This window comes from Sabethes cyaneus, chromosome 1 (genome assembly GCF_943734655.1).
Source record: "Sabethes cyaneus chromosome 1, idSabCyanKW18_F2, whole genome shotgun sequence".
Classification (NCBI taxonomy): domain Eukaryota; kingdom Metazoa; phylum Arthropoda; class Insecta; order Diptera; family Culicidae; genus Sabethes; species Sabethes cyaneus.
This window is the reverse complement of record NC_071353.1, coordinates 6,837,157-6,857,297: the sequence shown is the minus strand read 5'-3', so window position 1 is coordinate 6,857,297 and position 20,141 is coordinate 6,837,157. Positions and strand designations below refer to the sequence as shown.

At 42.2% G+C, this 20,141-nt stretch overlaps 1 protein-coding gene across 1 annotated transcript; it reads left to right on the top strand.

Moving 5' to 3' along the window:
* The first annotated feature begins 226 nt into the window (after positions 1-226).
* Positions 227-19,732, top strand: LOC128736001 (suppressor of lurcher protein 1). The gene is made up of 8 exons (XM_053830488.1): positions 227-437; positions 14,716-14,864; positions 14,934-15,005; positions 16,632-16,797; positions 16,862-16,979; positions 17,136-17,225; positions 18,499-18,893; positions 19,581-19,732. The coding sequence occupies exons 1-8, from the start codon at positions 227-229 to the stop codon at positions 19,730-19,732; spliced, it is 1,353 nt and encodes a 450-aa protein (XP_053686463.1).
* The last annotated feature ends 409 nt before the right edge of the window (positions 19,733-20,141 follow it).

Sequence of the window (20,141 nt, the reverse complement as noted above, 5' to 3'; positions counted from 1 at the left end):
ACGGACCGCGCTTTTCTATCCTGGCCGGTCCTACTTCGTTCCCCCTCCCCGTCTCCCAATCGGTCGGAAAATCTCGACCACATTTGCCGTTTGGGATGCGTGAACGGACCCCACCCAGCCGATGCGCGATCGTCCAACGAACAGTGCAGCCACAGTGCTGTCGAGATGACTGTGTGTGCATCATCACACAGTACACACATAATGAGCCGTCTGTCTATCGGAGAGAATGTATGGCTTTGGATCGGGAATCGATTTTAAAAATACTCACCCAACCAGCATCACCGCCAAAAGACAAGCCAAGCCGAAACCCAAAGCGAACCAAGCGAAAACAGTAGTGCAAAGAGGTGAAGATCACGTTCCGCCAGGTACACTTAGAGAGCATACAACATCACAAAGTCCCCACAAGCAGAGCGGCAGAGCGTCGATCGCGAAGGAATGTACGTTCTTTCTAGTCCCGGTGTTGATTATGTACGAAGTAGGGAAATAGCTTAACCGACCGGCGGCGACGGAGGGGACCAAGGAGAGGAGAACTATAGCAAAAGGGGAGGTGATTCAAGGGCAATCTAAGTTGGCGAATTATGTACACTTGAACGGAAAGCATGTGTTCTTTTAGCTGTGCCCACCGCTGACAGATAGATTTGTTGTTCTGAGAAGTGGCGTAGGCGTTAGTGGAGTTCGATGTTCGACCATTATTTGCGTGTACATACGTCAGAGATCTACACAGAGGATGTCAATGGAAGAAATGGGGAAGCCACCTCGCTGGGCCGGAGTCCGGTATCTTTATTTCGGTTGCTTCTGTCCTGTGTTTTGAAGTAAGGGAAAGTAATCACCAGTGAGACAACAAAAACAGCGAGTCCACGGGACTAGCTTGGCCATAAAACATTAAAGATCTTTGCTATTTTCCTAGAAAGTAAAGTTTGTGGATCTACGTGAACTAATTCGAGAAAAATTTGATAGTTTTTTCTTACGTTCTAAAGGCAAGTACCTTCTATTTAATTCTAAATGCTAAAACATGTCGGGAGTTCCACTAATGTGCTCGAAAAGATTCATAAATCAGTTTCAAGTTTTTACTCTTCTCGTTTTTGTCGCAAACAGACTATTATATTTACCAGTTAAGAATTTTGTAAATGTACATTTTTGTGGAATCCTTGAAAAAGACTTAATATGAATCGAAACGTCGAAAGTTGAAGAAAAACGTTCGTTTTGACAGCAATTTGACTGCAAATCCGAAAAACACAACTCTGAAAAAATATTCAGTCCAAAGTTAGTCCAAAGTAAAAACCCGAATTAATCCACCTAGCGGCGTGACCTAGCCTTTCTACTGCCACAATAATCATTATTTAGTTTCTCAGGAGCATCTATAATTAACTTGACTCTATTTTTAAATATCCGTTCTGTATTCCTCAAAATCCTTTTTTGCCTTATTTGAAAAATTCACAACGTCCAATACGTAGAATAATTATATTTTCTTTCCTTGGGTGCGTAAATAGTTGCAAGCGTCATTTATGTTACTTGATGAACACCTTATTTAGTTTTATAATTTTTACGTGATTTATATAAAAAATATAATTTTTGCAGACTTGAATGAATATATATAGAAAATTAGAAATTAACCCTCTAACGGGTCTACAGACGACCTTAACTTTCGGGCTTCAGAGCCACATACGAAACATGTTTCGAATTGACAATATGTGTTCTTAGCAGATTTTTTGATATTTTGGTATTAATACCATGCGTTCAAAAGCTAGCATCTTTGAAAAACAAAAGTTCAGAAAAATTATCATTATACTTCGCTTTTGAAGAAAAAGGATATCTACAACAAAATGATTCATCTCAAAATTTTACTATTAGTTTGCTTGGCTTCAATTTTGCAATATAGGTATCTGAATTAGAAAAAATAACTGAATAGAGCATTAGATATGAAAAGAGAAATTGAAATTTTTCTTAGCTGGCGCTCTTTCAAATAATTATTTTTGCATGAAAATCAAAACTTAAGCTTCTTTTGAATGTACTTTCATGAAAAGATAGTCATTAGCTTGGTCGCATCGTTTTTACAATGTATCCCATAAGAGGGACAGGGAAACAAGATGAGATAAAAAAATAGTGCAAAAGCTGCGCCATAAACATGCTTGAGAATGGGAAATATGATCGATATGATTTCAAGTGCTTGTCATTTTTTATTTATTTATTAAAACATGATACATGACATAAGACATCTAAAAATCCTTTAAAATGTCACTAACGAAAACAAATCTTATAAAATTATTACCGTGCAACGTTTACTTCCTATTTTTCATATAACATGCCTAAGCTCTAGTATCTATTGATAGAAAAGAGCTTCTATTGATGCGCAAAATTTGTTTGAAATTTGTATAATTTTGTTTGGAAAAATCAACTCACTAGTATTTTTAATCCTATACACCACTAGACTTACATGCTTAAATTAACTGCTTTTCTTCGCTTTTTGCTTTTCTTGTACAATTGTGAGTAACATCAAGTGAAGAAAATGACAATTGAAATCTGAAAGCAAAGAAAAGAAAAAACTTTTCAATTGAATCTCGCTACTAAATATTTATTTGCAACAGATACGTAGTTCGCCTACGACGTGCAGGCTTCATCACTGTCTTATTTCAAAGCGTATACGTATCTGTCGCGAATAAATATCAAATAGTGGAATTTAGTCGGTAAAAGTTTTTTCTTTTCTTTAATTTCAGAGTTCGTATTCCACTAAGAGACTTCAAAAACTTCAGACAATTGACCTGTTTCTCACTTTTCTTGAATTTCAATGCAAATTTAAAAATTGCAAATAGAAATCACTTACACACATACATACACACATACATACATACATACATACATACATACATCATGGGCGTAGCGACGGGGGGGGTTTTGGGGGTTCAAACCCCCCCCACAGGAGAAAATTTGTTATACACTTTCAAGCTTGAAATTTCACAGCCAGCTGTTGTTTAAAGCAGTTTAAGGAAAATGTACGGGGCTGATTGTACGATCCCCGTCGGCGTCGTGAACTTAGAGCCGGGGTGGTTTGTGCTGTTTTAAGCCCCATTTAATGCGATCTTGGGTTACTCGTCGCCCATTTTCCAGGTATCTCTAAAGTCTCAGTTTTTTACTTAAAAAATAAAAAATGTCGCTTTAGACCTGGACGAGCCATCTCGCACGTTGAGTCGCTCTGTGCCAGTGTCGGTGGGATTATTGTATAGAACCGTTTTCCTTACGACGTGACTGGTTCACTGTAGTTTACTGACTTTCGCCAAATGTACGTTGGTAATATTCCTGAGCAGTGAATGTTGCCCTTGATTCATGCACCTTCGCTCTCAGGTTGTACTTCGTCGAATGTCGTCCGTAAAGGCGCGTAAGTCCTCCGTGAGCATGGTCTATCGGTCTAATAGGGGGTTTGTACATTGTCAGGTTCCTAAGATAGCTTTGCGCAGCGTTTGGCGAAGCTCAAAGTAGGCCCGTTGTCTAGCTTGAATATGCCGCTGGATCTCCTTATTTGTGTTGTTATCCGCGGCTACCAGCGATCCCACATACACGAGCTCATCTACGACTTCTGGTTCGTCGCCGTCAACGATTATTGTTCGCGAAAAAAGCACGTTCGTCTCATTTGGTCCGCGTTAAATCAGACCAGACTAAATCGCAAAATTTAAAAGAATGAGTTAATGACAGCAAACGTTCAAGAATTTTCTAAGCTACATTTTACTTTAATAACACTACATAAATGTTGCAAACAGTCAGTGTTATGAGATGATTTCGAACAATTGATAGCTACAAACCATACAGAGCAGCAAACTTTGAACGCATTTTTCTCGAAATAAGATTTTTGTCACTTGGCTCGGTCTGACTTAACAGCGACCATTTGAGCTATTATCATTCATGTATTTGGTCTTCGACGCGTTGATTTAAAGTCCAATCCTGCTAGGCTCCGCCTTCAGTCTAGCACAGATGGTCGGTGCTAAGTCAGACCGAACCAAGTGACAAAAATCTGATTTCGTGAAAAACGAAGTCAAAGTTTGCTGCTGCTGTGTAGTATAAAGCTGTCGATCGTTCGAAACCATTTCATATCTCTGGCTGTTTGCAACGTTTGTTTGATCTTATTAGAGTAAAATGTAGCTTACGAAATTCTTAATCGTTTGCTGTCATTAACTTATTATTTTAAATTTTGCGACTTGGTCCGGTCTGATTTAACACCGACCAGATGGCCTTCGTCGTGGCAAAGTTTCTGTCACCTGCTTAGCCAGCTGGCAAAGTCATCTGCTTAGCCAAGAAGTTTGCTACATTTACTGAGGATCAAACCTCTCTTTTCGAAATCTGATCGTCGGATCACCTTACGAGCGATGTTGAGAATCATACAGCATAAGTTGTTCTTCAGCACTCTCGCTGCGTCTTGAAGAGACTCAGTTCTATGGATTTTAACAGCCTCTTCCAGCCGAGATTCGAACATACAACATACCTCAATGCCGGCTGGGAAGCCATAACTTTAACTCTGTTATTTCAATTTGATTTTTTGTTATGAGCAAAGCAAAGTCGTGGGATTAAACGTCCTTTCTAAGACTTGATCCCTCTTCATCGACAGACTTCGCAGTCGGCTACTACAGTACAGGACAGTTACCGGGCTAGTACAAAAATCCTACTGGCTCTATCTAGCAGCACCGCCTGGCCGAGATTCGAACATGCAACGACTGGTTTGTTAGACCAGCATCGTACCTCGAAACCAACTAAGCGGCATTTGTCTGATGAAGAACACTCAATTTCAACCAAAATAGTTTTTAACTGAAAATAATACTCCATTTCCTGAATAAGCTGCTTACGGTTAGACTATGTCAGATTTGTTTTGGTAAAACCCCCCCCAAGGAACTTTTCTGGCTACGCCCATGGATGTACATACATACATACATACATACATACATACATACATACATACATACATACATACATACATACATACATACATACATACATACATACATACATACATACATACATACATACATACATACATGCATACATACACGCATACATACATCACACACATTGAATACAACCAACATTTGATTGATATGATTTGATTTCACACGTTTTAACGGTTCAATATACGGTGCTTAAGTGTTAAAGTTTGAATAACTTTTGAATGAACTGTCCGATTTTAAATAACTCGGTTTCGTTTGATAGATCTCAGCAGTAATTTTCAAATAGTCATAAAATGTGTGATGTTTTTCATTAAATTAATGCTTATATGTTACATAAATATGTTTTAAATACTATTTTTTCACATTTCTTTATGTAACTTTCAAACTACAAGTCCAATCGTCATGAAAATTGGAAGTTAAGGGTTTGCAAGGCTCCTCTTTCATATGCAATCAATTTTGTTCAAATCGGTTAAGGGACCTATGAGATAATGAAGTCCCATATTTTTCGTATTTTTATACATAACTTTTGAACTAAAAGTCCGATCACTATGAAATTCAATAGCGACCAATGGGACATCTAGACCTTTCATTTGACACTAAGAACATTAAAATCGGTCCAGCCATCTCCGAGAAAAGTGAGTGAGATTAAAAGCGTCACATACACACACACACACATACACACACACACACACACACACACACACACACACACACATACATACACACACACAGAAAATGCTCAGTTTTCGAAACTGAGTCGAATGGTATATGACATTCGGCCCGCAGGACCTTCTTTCCATTTCCGGTTTTCCGAGTGATTTCTATACCTTTATACTATATATTTATATAGTAGAAAGGCAAAACAGTTGGTACAATTCAGTAATATAGATATGATTTGCAATAACTACCAAAGAACATACTAACAGATCGCCATATCACTGTGAAAGGTGGGTGTACCCCATTAATCATACGGGATAATATGGACATATGGACAATAGGCAATTCGACATTGATTTGCACAGGTCCAATCGACTCAGTTTGAAATCGGATTAAATTAATGGCCGAATAACACATGGTCGAAACACGAATGAAAGAAATAACAAGTGACATAATAGATCTATTGACGACATAAACACGGTTCTCTCGATGGAAAAAGACCCCTCTCCCCACTAAAAGGGAGGGGGGGGGGGCTCCCATACAAATCTATGCATATGAAAATGGATTTACGTCTGCTCTATGTTCCTTATAGAATCGAAAACTACTGAACCGATCGGAGTGAAAATTTGCATGTAAGGGGTTTTTGGTGCCAGCAAAGGTTCTTATGATGGTTAGAGACCCCTCCCCACACTTAGAGGGGGGGCTCCCATACAAATGAAACACAAATTTCCTCATAACTCGAGAACTAATCAAGCAAATGGAACAAAATTTTACATGTGGGTGTTTTTTTCTATGGTGAATTAGGACCCTTCCCCACTTTAGGAGTGCCCCCCCCCCGAATTCTATACAAATGAAATACAAATTTCCTCATAACTCGAGAAGTAATCAAAAACCAAAAACTATCAATAGTAACATTAGATAATCTAGCGTGAGACGGCCACAGGCCGCGAGTGTTGCCGGTGACCTGCCGTCAGAAGCACCGGCCACTGCGGGGGGCAGCCCCCCGTAGAGATCACCTCTATCTAGGTTTATTTATTTTCCTAGATCTACTGACCTCTATTACTTTCCTTCAGTTGGGTCACCCCTGCGAAATGGTACTTTCTACGAAAAGATCTTCCGTGAAATGGTACATCCCGCGTAAGGTTTTTCGCGAAATGGTATTCTGCACAACTCTACATTCTCGGTTGACCAGAGAATTGGTGTTCCGCAAAATGGTTTGTAATGATGTCGAATATTTAAATGCTCTCCGCTTTATTTTATCAGGCTAAGCAATGGAGGGAGTTGTTTTCAACTTTACTGTGAGGAAAATTTGTATATTAAAACACCCATGAACTCCCCAGAAACTTGCAAAACTCGAGATTGTGACAAAGGTCATCCGAGATTCACGATTTATGTACAACACAGTTTAATTTGTGGCAACACGAAGTTTGTCGGGTCAGCTAGTAATGAATAAAATTAAAAATGATAAGCAATAACCATTGGCGTAGCTAGCTGATTTCCCTGGAGGGGGCCTAGAGAATGCCCTCCAAAAAAATTCATTATGATCCTGTTACGCCGATTGTCACCGATAGCACAGAGCTGTATAGGGAAAGACCAAGTGGGCTACATGAAAGCCCACGTAATTACGGACCAGATGTTCACTATCCGACAGAACTTGCAGAAATATCGAGAGTACAACGTGCACATCACATCTTTATTGTTTTCAAAGCAGCATATGATGCACTAGATCGACGCCTGCTATGGCATATAATGCACGAACACAGCTTTTCGGGTTTTCCGGATAAATTGACGCAACTGCTCAGAGCTACATTAGATCGAGTGATGTATTTCGTGTGTAACTCGGAGATACTTTCGAATCCTTCTTGCATGCTATTTAACATCGTTTGTCGGTTTGAAAATCAAAATCGTAGCTGGTGACTACGGACAACAGTAGTAAAGAGTTCCAGCGGCACATTTAAGCGGGAAATCAGGCCTACTTTGCCCTTTGCATAACGCTACGATCAAGAAACATACGCCACCATACGAAGAACTTGAAGCCGTGACACAGCTCATGGAGGACATACGCGCTCTTGCCGTGTTCGCACGGAAGGTACTGCGGACTGTGGCAGAGACGTATGAATCACGAGCTACAGAACCTGTTTGGAGAGATTCCCATCGTCATCTAGCGAAAGTCAGTAGGTTACGGTGGGCCGGACACGTCGTAAGGATACCGGACGTCAGTGCGACGAAAACAGTTCTCTTCAATAACTGCACCAGCACCAGGAACAAAAGGCTTAACGTGTAAAGATGGCTCGACCAGGTCGAAAGCGACTTGCGACTTCTGAGACGACTAGGAAATTGGCAACGAGTGGCCCAAGACCGAGTTGAATGGAGACGAGTGCTTAAAACAGCTTAAGCCGGGGTGACTAGCAGACTACCGATAGCTACTGACGACGTCGACAACAGCGCGTTTGAGATACCTAGCAAAAAAGAAAACATCTACCCAGTGGGAACACACACTGAATTTTTTTCCAGTTATTAAATTACAATGGGGAAATTTCTGGAGGGGGCCTGGTACCCCCTCTAGCTACACCAATGGCAATAACTTTACCAAAGAACATACTGAAAGATCGCCATATCACTGTGAAAGAAGGGTGTACCTCATTAGAATTACGGATGATAGACATACGGACGTTAGGCATAAATATTTAATTTTTCGACGACAATCCGCTTATCGACTCCATGCCGAATTCAGGAGCCGTCTCCACATTACTCGGTCTTGGACTGCCGTTCTCCAGTTTACTCGGTCTTGGACTGCCGTTCTCCAGTCGTCCCTAACACCCGCTGTTTTAGCATTCTCGTCAACAGCGCTCATCCAACGTGTACGGGGTCTACCTCGAAGTCGTCGGCCTCTGTTGGGTTCTCTACTAAATATTGTTTTTGCTGGTCTCTCATCCGGCATCCTTGCTACGTGGCCAGCCCATTGTAGTCTGCCGTATTTTAATCGCTTCACAATATCCGCATCTTTGTTCCGCCAAGAATTGATCGCAGGATATTACGCTCAGAAACGCCAAGAGCTCGTCGGTCGCTCCCTTTCAACGTCCACGCTTCGTGGCCGTAGAGCACCACCGGGAGAATTAGTGTCTTATAGACCGCGAGTTTTGTACGGAGTTGTAGGCTACGGGACCTCAGCTGGATACGTAATCCGTAGAAGGCCCTGTTGGCAGCCGCTATTCGCCTTTTTAGTTCACGGCTCACATCGTTGTCACATGTCACTAAAGTACCAAGGTAAACAAATACGTCGACCACTTCAAAAATCTCTCCAGCCATCACCACCCGCCCAGTTAGCATCGAGGTACGATGCTGGTCTAACAAGCTAGTCGTCGTATGTTCGAATCTCGGCTAGGCGGTGCTTGCTAGTTAGAGTCAATAGGATCGTTGCACTGGCCCCGTAATTTTCCTGTACTCTAACAGCCGGCTGCGAAGGGTAATGTCTAAAGACGGTATAAACCCATGGCTTTGCTTTTTTAGCTATCACCACTGCAGTTCCAACACCCGAAGGGCTACCACGCTCTCAACCAGCCACCATATACTTTGTTTTGGTAGAATTTATGATAAGCCCTATCCTCGAAGCTTGCTACTTAAGATGCGTACACGCATCTTCTTCCACAGCTGAACGCCTGCCCTTCGAATAACACCTTCCAATGCAATGTTGAACAGCAAATTCTATAGTCCGTCACCTTGCTTCAAACCATCTAACGTCACAAACGAACTCGATGTCTCACCCGCTAACCTGACACATGATTTTGAACCATCAAGGGTAGCACGTACCAGCCTAATCTGTTTTGTTGGAAAACCATGTTCAAGCATAATCTATCACAGCTCATTTCGTTTAGCTGAATCGCCGCTTTGAAATCTATAAACAAATGGTGAGTCTGCAAGTTGAATTCCCGGAATTTATCGAGGATCTGTCGCAAGGTGAACATTTGCTGGTCCATCGCGGAGCGTCCCTCTCGAAAACCGCACTGGTTTTCGATACCAAAGGTTTCCTGCAATGGCCTCAGCCTGAGAAACAGGATGCAGGAGAGTAGTTCCTCGATAATTGCTGCATTCGAGTCGATGGCCCTTTTGGTATATAAGGAATATGAGACCTTCCAACCAGTCCGAAGGTAATTCCTCCTCAGTCCATAACTTTAGAATAACCTGATTGATTGCACAATACAGCCGTTCGCTCCCAACTTTCAAAAGTTAGGCGGAGATGCCGTCCTTTCCTGCTTTGCCGTTTTTCAGGTCTCTCGCTACTTTCCTAACCTCGTCCATAGTTGGTGGATACATAGCTTGTCCATCATCCTCAATCGTTGTCCAGTTTCTGTTGACCGCTCCATCTTGTTCACCATTCAACAATGCATCGAAATGTTGTTTCAAACGCCTAGCACCTCCGATCTTTCGCTAATCAGGTTCCCCTCCTTGTCGTTGCACATAAGAGAAGTTGGCACGGTCCGGTTCCTGATTCCGTTGATCGTATTAAAGAAACTTCTCGTATCGTGCCTCTCGAAGCAATTTTTCGCCTCCGCAAGAACGCGATCCCAGTGCTGACGTTTCTTACGACGGTGAAGTCTCTTTACGGCAGCTCTAGCATCTAGGTATCTCTCTCTGATCTGGCGTGTCACAGTTGCAGCCAATATGTAACTTCCGGCTCGAATCTTCTCATTAGTCACTCGCTGGCACTCAAACCACTTACTGGAAGTGGTTGCAGCAGTAGTACTCAACATTTCCCACGCTGTAGTACTGATCGCGTCGTGGTTTTGTCTCCACTGTTCGTTCAAGTTCTCTTCGAGATGTTCACCGATCCGCTCATCAGTCTTCCGAGAGTACTCTGCAGCAACTCCTTCCGCTGATAACCGCCGAATGTTCAGTCGTATCTTGCTTTCTACGAGATAGTGGTCCGAGTCGACGTTTGGTCCCCGGAAGGATCGCACGTCTGCGATATCAGAAAAGTGCCAGCCATCAACCAGAACATGGTCGATCTGAGAGCAGGCCTCTCCATTAGGGTGTTTCCAGGTGTGCTTCCGAATGTTCCATCGTGAAAAATGGGTACTACAGATAACCATTCCTCTGGCTGCAGCGAAGTTGATTAGCCTTAGGCCATTGTTGTTTGTGGTAGGATGGAGGCTTTCTCTATCAATAACAGGACGAAAGAACTCTTTACGTCGGACCTGTGCCTTTTGTATCCCCGATGACTATCTTTATGTCACGTCTTGGGCACTTTCCATAGGTCCTGTCGGGAAGATCATAGAACGCCTCTTTTACGTCATCGGGTTTGTCGTTCGTCGGTGCGTACACATTTATCAGACTGTAGTTAAAGAATTTGCCCTCAATTCTCAACACGCATAGACGGTCATTTATGGGCCTCTACCTAATGGCACGCTTTATTTGTTTTCCGTGTAATACGAATCCGACACCGTGCTCTGCTTTAGCGCCGCCACTGTAGTAGATGTGATACTTGAATGTCGTGCCCGCAATAGGATCTACTGCGCGGAATTCACGTTCTCCCGTTTTCGACCACCGCACTTCCTGGATGGCTGCAACCCCCACCTTCATCTTCTGCAGCTCTCTTGCCAGGATACCCGCGCGTGGCGGTTCAAGTAGAGTCCAACATTCCAAGTACCAAGTTTCCAATAATCGTTGTCCTTTTTCTATTGCCTGGGACCATGCCGATTATCCGGTTGTAGTTCCTTTCCTGAATTTCTCCTAGCGAAAGTTGTTTAAGCATACTGCCTTACTAGGGCTGCAATGCCTAGTCTCGCGGACAGGGCTGCTGTCTTGGGTATAGCTGGCGAGACACAGCGTTTCATAAGTCAGCCGTCCGCCTTGGATCAGTCGCTGTTGTATGCCGCCCCTAACCTGGGATACAGCCGCATACCTGGTACGGAAACGGCGATTCACCGTGCAGTGGAATCGCCGTCGCGAGCCGCCCCTAACCTGGAGTCAGACGCTCACGGCTGGCAAGGCTATTCCTTTTGCCTACATTCAGCAGATGCATGAGTGTCTCCTTCCCTGTCGGAATACGTATGACGAAACACGAATTACCGAATTATAAATTGCCGTATCTCGCAGAAAATATTCGCGGCCTTCGACTAATTCAAATGTTGGGTATATAAATACAGTAATGTTCCGATTTTATCAGCCCCCGATTTTATCAGCTTTTCATCCCCAGTCTATAAATTTTGTTCAACTTTTGTGCATTTAAACATGATTTATAAAACTTTCCAGCCTGCTTGAAAGTATACTGATTCTTTGGGGAGTTTTTGAATAAAATGAATGCCTTCTGCGAGTAATTCGGGGTCAAAATCAGGGTATTGTTATAGTAAAAGGAAACTCTTCCAAAGGTTCCATAAACCTAAAACCAAGTTTTCCCGCTCAAAGCTAATGCGCACCAAAAAAGGTTCTGGAAAAATCATTCAAAAAGCAGAAAAAACACAATACTATGATTGAAACATTCTCTCAGAATAGAACCGGAAAGGCGCCAGTCCACTTATAGAAATAAAAACGTATAGACACTGTCGAAGGGTCGACAAAAACGATGAAGACTTATGGGAGCCAATTCAAACTGGCCTCCCATTATGTTGCGGCGAAGCAATTAAGCCTTCTAATGGTGATAGCAGGTCCTGAGTTGTTGTGATATGAATATGAATAATAATACAAGCAATCAATTGCTAAATAGTACAAATGTGACCGTAATAAGAACACTTTAGAGAGTATTGAATACGGTAGTCATCCGAAAACTAAACTTGCAATTTGTTTCGAATTAAGTCAGAAACAGAAAATGTCTAGTCCTATTTAAATAACTACAACTGGATTGTAGAATTGCGTGTTGGAAAACCGCTCACGAGGCCACAATTGATGGTCAGAATTCCTAACCCCTAAAAGAAACGGTCAGCTTTCATCGGCCAAACCACCCATCATTCAATGCTTCTAGATTTTTTTTTCAAGTATAAGTCTGTCATTTCAAAAAATCTTGTCAATCTTGAAGTGGTCAGTCAACCGACGCCAAAACGGTTGTGTGCCCAGACAAGGTCGGAAACAACAACCCAGCTCAGACTGCCTCGTGCGGACGTAGTTCCATTCGCACTGTTTTCAGCCGACACAGAAAACAACGCAATTTTCTAAACCTTCCACTACATTCTGGCAGCCATTGGGTCAACTCGCACGAGGACATCACAAAATCCCATTCATATTAGCGATCATTCAAACTGATGAATATCTTATTCAATGGCAACGAACGCGTAAGTGTGAAGGCTATACGGATAATACTTTTTTATACCGGTTCATCTGCTTATGGTGACACTGCCTTGACGTAAATCAAGTTCACATCCCGTTTGCCCACTTGGAGCATGATCGCGAGCAGGACACAGGCTCTCACCCACACCGAGAACATCTATTTCCGTTGAACGAATTAAATCGGGAGAACTCGTTTGCGGGCAAATTTTATCAACTATTTCGAGTTACTTTCAAACAAAAATAGGCAGAATTTGTTTACACTAATTTAATGTTCAAATTAGTCGCCACACAAACACGCAAGTCCCGTCCCGTCCGTTCAAACGCGGTCGGTCATAAAACAATACGATAGCTCGGAAAAGCTCCCGTCACGGACCGATAAAATTGTTTTCGCTTTAAAGTGCTATTCACACCAGCACGAGACCGGAGTCCGGTGTGGAGGAAATTTTATGAGAATTGGTCAATTTTGTTTTGTATATCTTATATAGGGAAGCAACTTTAGACCACTGCTCTTTTTGCGGCGATTTGTAAACAAACCGTCAACTTGTCTGATATTTCCATTCTGACAGTATGGAGTTTCAACGCCTGTTCTTGAGCAGATTTGAAAACTAGTATTCGAGCAAACACTTTTAACATATTCGTCATCTCGTGACAGTTTCATTCGAAACATTTAACTCAAAAGGAGTATGGAATATAAATATGAAAAGTGCACGAAAGCAAGTGACTTTTGCTTAAAATAAGCTAATAGCAACAGTACAGAAAAGTAATGTTAAATCGGTCATCGTCACTTGTCTTTGTGTTCAGTACGTGCCGGTATAAATCGGCCTTTATCGAAAGGGTAGCTATTTTTACGCGAATGCTGCGCACTGGTTATTATTATCATCAACTCAGCATCCCATTACGAAGGCGAAAAAACTTTTTCGTTCGGTCGGCTAACGGGAACAGCAACAGAGTTGCTGATGATAATACCGTGCCAGTGCCAGAGCACTAGCGCGATGCTGGCCGCGTCGAGGACAGCTCTGATGTCGTCCCATGTCGTGTAGTGTTTTACCCATCTGCAAGTTCGACGATATTATTAACTTATATATTTAACGGTTGAGTAATCGATGGTCATTGTTTTGCTCGCAGGATCATGCGTCACGTTCGCCTCAACGACGGCCGGCAATGACTGGGTTATATGTTTTCCCAATTTTCCTATGGCTATTTAAGGTAAACAGAGAAATTCGCTTGTTCGGTTTCCTTTGTTTGGTAGTGAAATTACGGCATGCATATTTTTAACAATGATGTCAGATGACATGTCGACAGGTTGACAGAGAAAACAATGTGGTTGATCGCAGATCAAATTTCAAAGTAACGTTAAATATAGAACATCAAATGTTTTATTCGCTCGCACATTACTAAGCCAAAGCTGTAAATTCCCGTATCATCGCAATCTCATCCAATTTCATTTATCGTCATGAGCGGATTCAAACACAGCTGAATGCTGAGCTTCTCGGGTACAGGGGAAAGACGAAGTGCGTTGCAATTTTCGTCGAAAACTTCGCTCCATTTTAATTAGCCTATTGTCGGCCGTCCTACGCTCACCCGGTTTCTCAAGATGACCGAAAGTATCAAGAATTCTGCTGATAACAATCAGTTGAGATTCGCCAAACTTGAATGTGTTATTGTTAGCCACTCGGAGCTTTTGTCCCTTGCCGGTTTACTTTAATTAAATTAATCTAATCTTTGTGTAAAAAGTTATTTCTCCAAGCAAGCACTCGGTAGTGAAGGCAAAAAGTAACAACGTAAGCTTCCTGCCTGCCGCCCTGTTGACCGAACAAACATTTATCATTCCACAAGTGGAAAACTTGATCCCGGTTTTTCGTCGTTTCAGGTTCCTCTCACTGCTCCCGGCTAGTGTTCAACTCCAGCCGGATGAAGAACGGAAGCGTAGCGCCTTCCCACTCGAAGCATTCGGGTTTATTTCCATCGGCCATTTGCTATCAGTATGAATTTATCGGACAGGGATTAGAGCGCATTCAGGTACACACCCGGAGGGGAGAACAGAAAAAAACAAAGGGATCTTTTAAACTAGTTTTCTTTCGCTTCTAGATTGTGTTTTCCGAATTCCGTCTGCCGACAAAGTTGGAGCCAAACGAATGTGGTGAAACGGATATTCTGATGGTAAGTAATTAGCTGATTGAAACAGAGTATGGATCGATTCCCTATCGACATGTCCAATTGAACAATAGACGACCTGAGCCTTAAATTTTCATTCGGAGCACACCAGTTTTGGAAGAAAAACAATCGAAAAAAAGATTTCAATTTGCACTGAAATATAATCGTGGCTCTGAGCCAGATTGCACGTTCACGATTCGCCAACTCGAGTCGAACTTTGCTCATCGCTCGTTGAAATTCGCCACTCGCAGAGATCAAATCGCTCGGGACGTGAGATCTGAACTTTCCCCTGCTGAACGATAAACAACATAAGGCAGTGCAAACATTTATCCAACGCTTTGCCCGATAGGCTGGCGCTAGATTTTTTCGCTTATCGAGCGAACCATCTTTTCTATGCTATAATTCACCCCTTACTGTCTTGTCAATATGGAAAGTATGGGTTCCATAAAACTCGTTCATTGTTTTTCTCTCTCTTTAAAGCAAATCCTACCGCATAGTATCACAAAGTAAATGGCGTACTTAGGGTGGAACAGCTAATATTTTAAAGTTTATTACTATGGCAGAGAAAACCATATTCAGCAGATAGAGATTAATAAACAAAGAGAAATACTTTTCTTGTTATGCTCATTAAATGAGAAATCTGTGACTGTTCTCAGAAAAAATTGTAGCTAACCAACAAAATTGATAAAAATTAAATGAACATTGAAATAAAACAATTCTGGAATAAGTAGTTTAGTCAGTTGCTGCAAATCTTGCTATCCCACCTTCTTCCAATGTCTAGGTACGCCATTGAATGCATTCCTTCTCCAGTAACATACTTTTGATATTCTGATTTCAAACCGCAGAACAACCACCGGCACAGACAAACGAATAACTCGCTTCCCAAGTCACATACTTCTGAGGCAAATACTTCGCAGCATCCGAGTTGAAAAATTCAGATCAGCTTTTCCGCACATTTCATTCAACAGATCTGTATCAGGCCACTAACCGTTAATGGCATGTACGTGCTCTGCAGCGTGATCCATTTCTCCGGTTGCACTCGATTGTACGCGGTATTTATCGATGGAGGATTTCACGCGGAAGTAATCTTACTGCTGTGTTCTTGCTCAGGTTCGATGCAAACATCTTAACCCGAATCAAAGTGGTGTGCTCTTATCTCATCATCTTATATTACGATATCCTAGCAAGGCTTCTCTCCAACATGCAGATTTTAAATAAGAATAAATCAATAAAGCAAATCTCAGTAACCATAGCAGTGATTCTAGAATGCAGGTAATCTAGCATAACATCCAAAGCTGCATTGCAGTGTGTAGCTTGCTACGATGATCAAACAACGTCTTTCTTCATAATAACAATAATAGCAACCCATGAAATGTATCTTTCCCAGCAGAGCGTTGGCTTCCGGTCGGCATCCACCAGTAAACCAATGTGGAAAGGGAAAAGTCGTTTGTAGTAAACTTTAATACGCAATATTCCCGAGCGCCATCGGCACTGTGAATCAAATTCTTAAGTGTTATTGCGGCACGGCCGCACAGTGACATCAAAGAGCAAAGTGCGGCAATTTTCTCGGGAAAATTGCACTTATCTGACTGCCTATGGTGATACATATTACGGTTTACTTTCCATTTACAGGTGCTCTCCAATCGGGGCGACCGAGACGAGGTGGTCGAAACCCTCTGCGGGGACACTCTGCCGAAGCCGGTTCTGTCGAACGGACCGCGGCTATTGCTGGAGTTCCGCAGCAGCTTTAATAACACCGAAAACAAGGGATTCACGGCGGATTTCTTTTTTGTCACCAGTATAAAGATGACATTGTTAAAGAATGTGTTCATATTTAGCTGAAAATGAATGTTTTTCGACAGATTTCGGGATTCCCACCGGGTATCAACCGGACCAGGCAAAGTGTAGCTTTCACTACTTCAAGAACGCTACCAACCAGGGCTGGATTCAGTCGCCCAACTTTCCCGGTGCTTATCCGAGGTTAGTTTCCAGCTCCGCTGGAATGTAGGACGTCATATTTTCCAACCACCATCACCGTTTATTAGCGCAATCATCGACCGAATTGGCTAGCGTTACCGGTGAAACTAATAACATTTCTTTTTACGTTTTATTTCTATGCGTTTTTCCGCACATTAGGAACATCCGGTGCAATTACTTCTTCTACGGCGATCCGCACGATTACGTCCTGATACGGTTCACCTACTTCGACATCGAGGGAATCGCTTCGTAAGTATAAGTAAAAGCGGAAAGCTTGTGCTTGACCGCTGCTGCTGCTGCTGCTGCTCTTTGTGTTTAAGCGATGGATGGTTTTGTCTTGCCTAAAAAAACAGATATCGATTAGTAGTTTGCGAAAGTACTCGCTGAACGTATTTTGTTATTTTCAAACCGTGGCTTTGCTGAAGATGTGGCAGACTGGAATAACCGCTGGAAGAAAAAGATTTTTACAACACTTGCTGGAAAAAACAATACAAATGGCATTAATCAATCATTGCCCAGTTTCTGATTATGACTTTGTTGAATTTTGTTGCTACCCTCCCATTGATGCAAGGCGAATTCACAGCACTCGTTTATTGACACATAATCAACGCAACGACCATGGATATGCCGCGGTTGAATAAATTAACGTTTACCCGATCTTTTGTCGTAAAACAGACTTCGCAACTAGCTGTTAGAGTACAGGACAATTGCAGAGACAGTTGCTACGATCCTGTAGGCTCTAACATAATTCATAATTGGTTGTAAAAGAAACGAAACCTGCCACTAGCAACTCTTCTTTCCTTCGAAAAGTTGACATAACATAAGGACGGTAGTTGATCCTAAAAGTTCTGCAATCAGCTGGAAATGCCCAAAAACCAGTTCAGTCAAATTATAACATTCCTTTTGGTTCCACGCCCTGATGATTATTAAGGTGTCCAGTTGTAATCCTTGGTTAATGTTGGTTAATAATGCCAGTTGGGTTTAAACCATTGTTTATTTGAGCGCAGAATACCTGAAAAGATAAGAAAGAAATAAAAAATTAGAAGATAGTCTTATTCATTTATTTAAATAAATTTAGTTGTCAGTAATCATTACCGTTACCATTACCAATACCATTATTGTACGTGTTGTGAAGGTGTTTGTGTTATCATAGATGGTCTCTGAAGACCTTCACCTTAATAACAATTTATTTAGGTTGCTTCAGTCGAAACATCAAATTAAATATACACACAAGGGTAAATATTTCAGCAAGACAACGACCCCATCAGGGCTGATTCCCCGATTAAGCGTTTATGGGATGAGCAAATCAAAATAAAAAGCAAACGAAAAGATTCTTATTCCGCTCAAGAATTTCCATTTATTTTAAACAATCGACATACAACAGCTTTGAACATTTTCAACCGACAGCTCGTCATTCATAGTTTCCGCATTTACCTGCCCACGCAAAAACAACCGTGCAAACTCAACCTTGTATCAACCTACCCCTCTTATGTTTCACTGTCTCTCCACTATCCGAAAATAGCTGTGACGAGAACACCGCAAGCGACTACGTGGAGTTTTCCAACTTCGTCACCCGGGACCGGAAGTTTGCGCTGTACTGTGGCTTACGGCGTGATCTCATCGTCCGGTCGGATGGCAGATTCTTTCGCGTTACGATGGTATCGAACGATCGGCTCGACGGAACTGGTTTCCGGGCACTCTACGCCTTCGAGAGTAGCATTTCGGCCGGAATGATGGGTGGACCGTCTGGTGGTGGTGGTGGCGGTGGAGTGGTCGGCGTTGTTGGAGCCGCCGGCGTTCCCTACATGCCCCAACAGTACCACACACAGACAACGACAGGACGAAGTGTGGTCGCGGTGGCCAAAGTTACCAGCGGTGGACGGACCGCAGCATCCGCTGCAGCCGTTTTAAAAGCGGGTAAGTTATTAAATTTCCCGAGAGACGTGTGAAAGAGCAAATTGCAGTGCAATTAATTATGACGAATTGTAGCACAATCAGAAATTCTCGTACTACTACTTAAGGCACACCAAAAAGAGTACATGAGAAAAGAAAACTTCCACACATGTAGTCGCCTAAATTGCGACTACCGACAAAGCATCAATTTAACATTCGGCAAATGAACGAAGTTCTTTTATTGAAAATCCCAGCAAGCGTTGCGTTGATTCATACGCCAAACGAACCGTTATTCCCTGTTGCCTAACAGCGGGCGCTTCGAAAGCATTGAATTCTTTATTTATGGGAAAGCGTGGCTTGTGCAGCAACCAAAATGAGAAACATTTTCGAGCATAATACGAAACAAGGTGAACCACACAATCGCTCGCCAAATATCATAATCCCAAATCTCTGACGTGATTATCCGTTCGAATAATACTTTCTAAACGAACTCAGTTTCACCTGCTCCCACAGGAGCGAGCGTGAAAATCACTGTGCCTTCAACAGCTATTCTAACTGTAACGTTATATCAACTCTTGGATCTTTTAACTCAATGTTAAGTTGCAATTCGGCGCAAAAAATCACATAATACTTTTATTCACGTTTATATGCTTGCTCCTTTTCCGCTCTCCCAAAGCCGACAAATAACACAATTTTCAAATTTATTTACAGAATTTCACACGAACGTCACCTTGCTTTCCTTGCCATTGCTACTGGCATTCAAAACAATCAGCCAATTGGTCACGTACCTAATCCGTAACCATCATCACAATCATCGCCATCGGCATCACCATATCCGTACGGCTATTGTTGGCGAATGCTGATCATCCTATTGCTTTGAGCTCTGGTGACATGACAATTCCCCGCAAGGCGGACTGACGACGATATCACATCGGTGGTTTTGCACCAGCTCAGCAGAGGCACGGCACACCTTTTGTCCATGGAACCGCACACAAAACACACGATGAACTGAACGATGGTTCTGCGGACGGAAAACTTTTTTCTACTGCTCGTCCTACAACATACAGCAAAAATTCCAGCATCAAAGTGATATCCAAAGGCAACCTAATCAAAATATGAATAAGTGATAATAAGTGAACTGCAAAGTCCCCAGCTGAGAGACAGCAAAAGAAAACTATGCAAATGTGGTGAGCCGGGGTTTTCTTTGATCTCAATCTACCCGCGCTAAATTGTGATGAGACAACCGGCGGAAAAGAGGATACGAAAATTTTT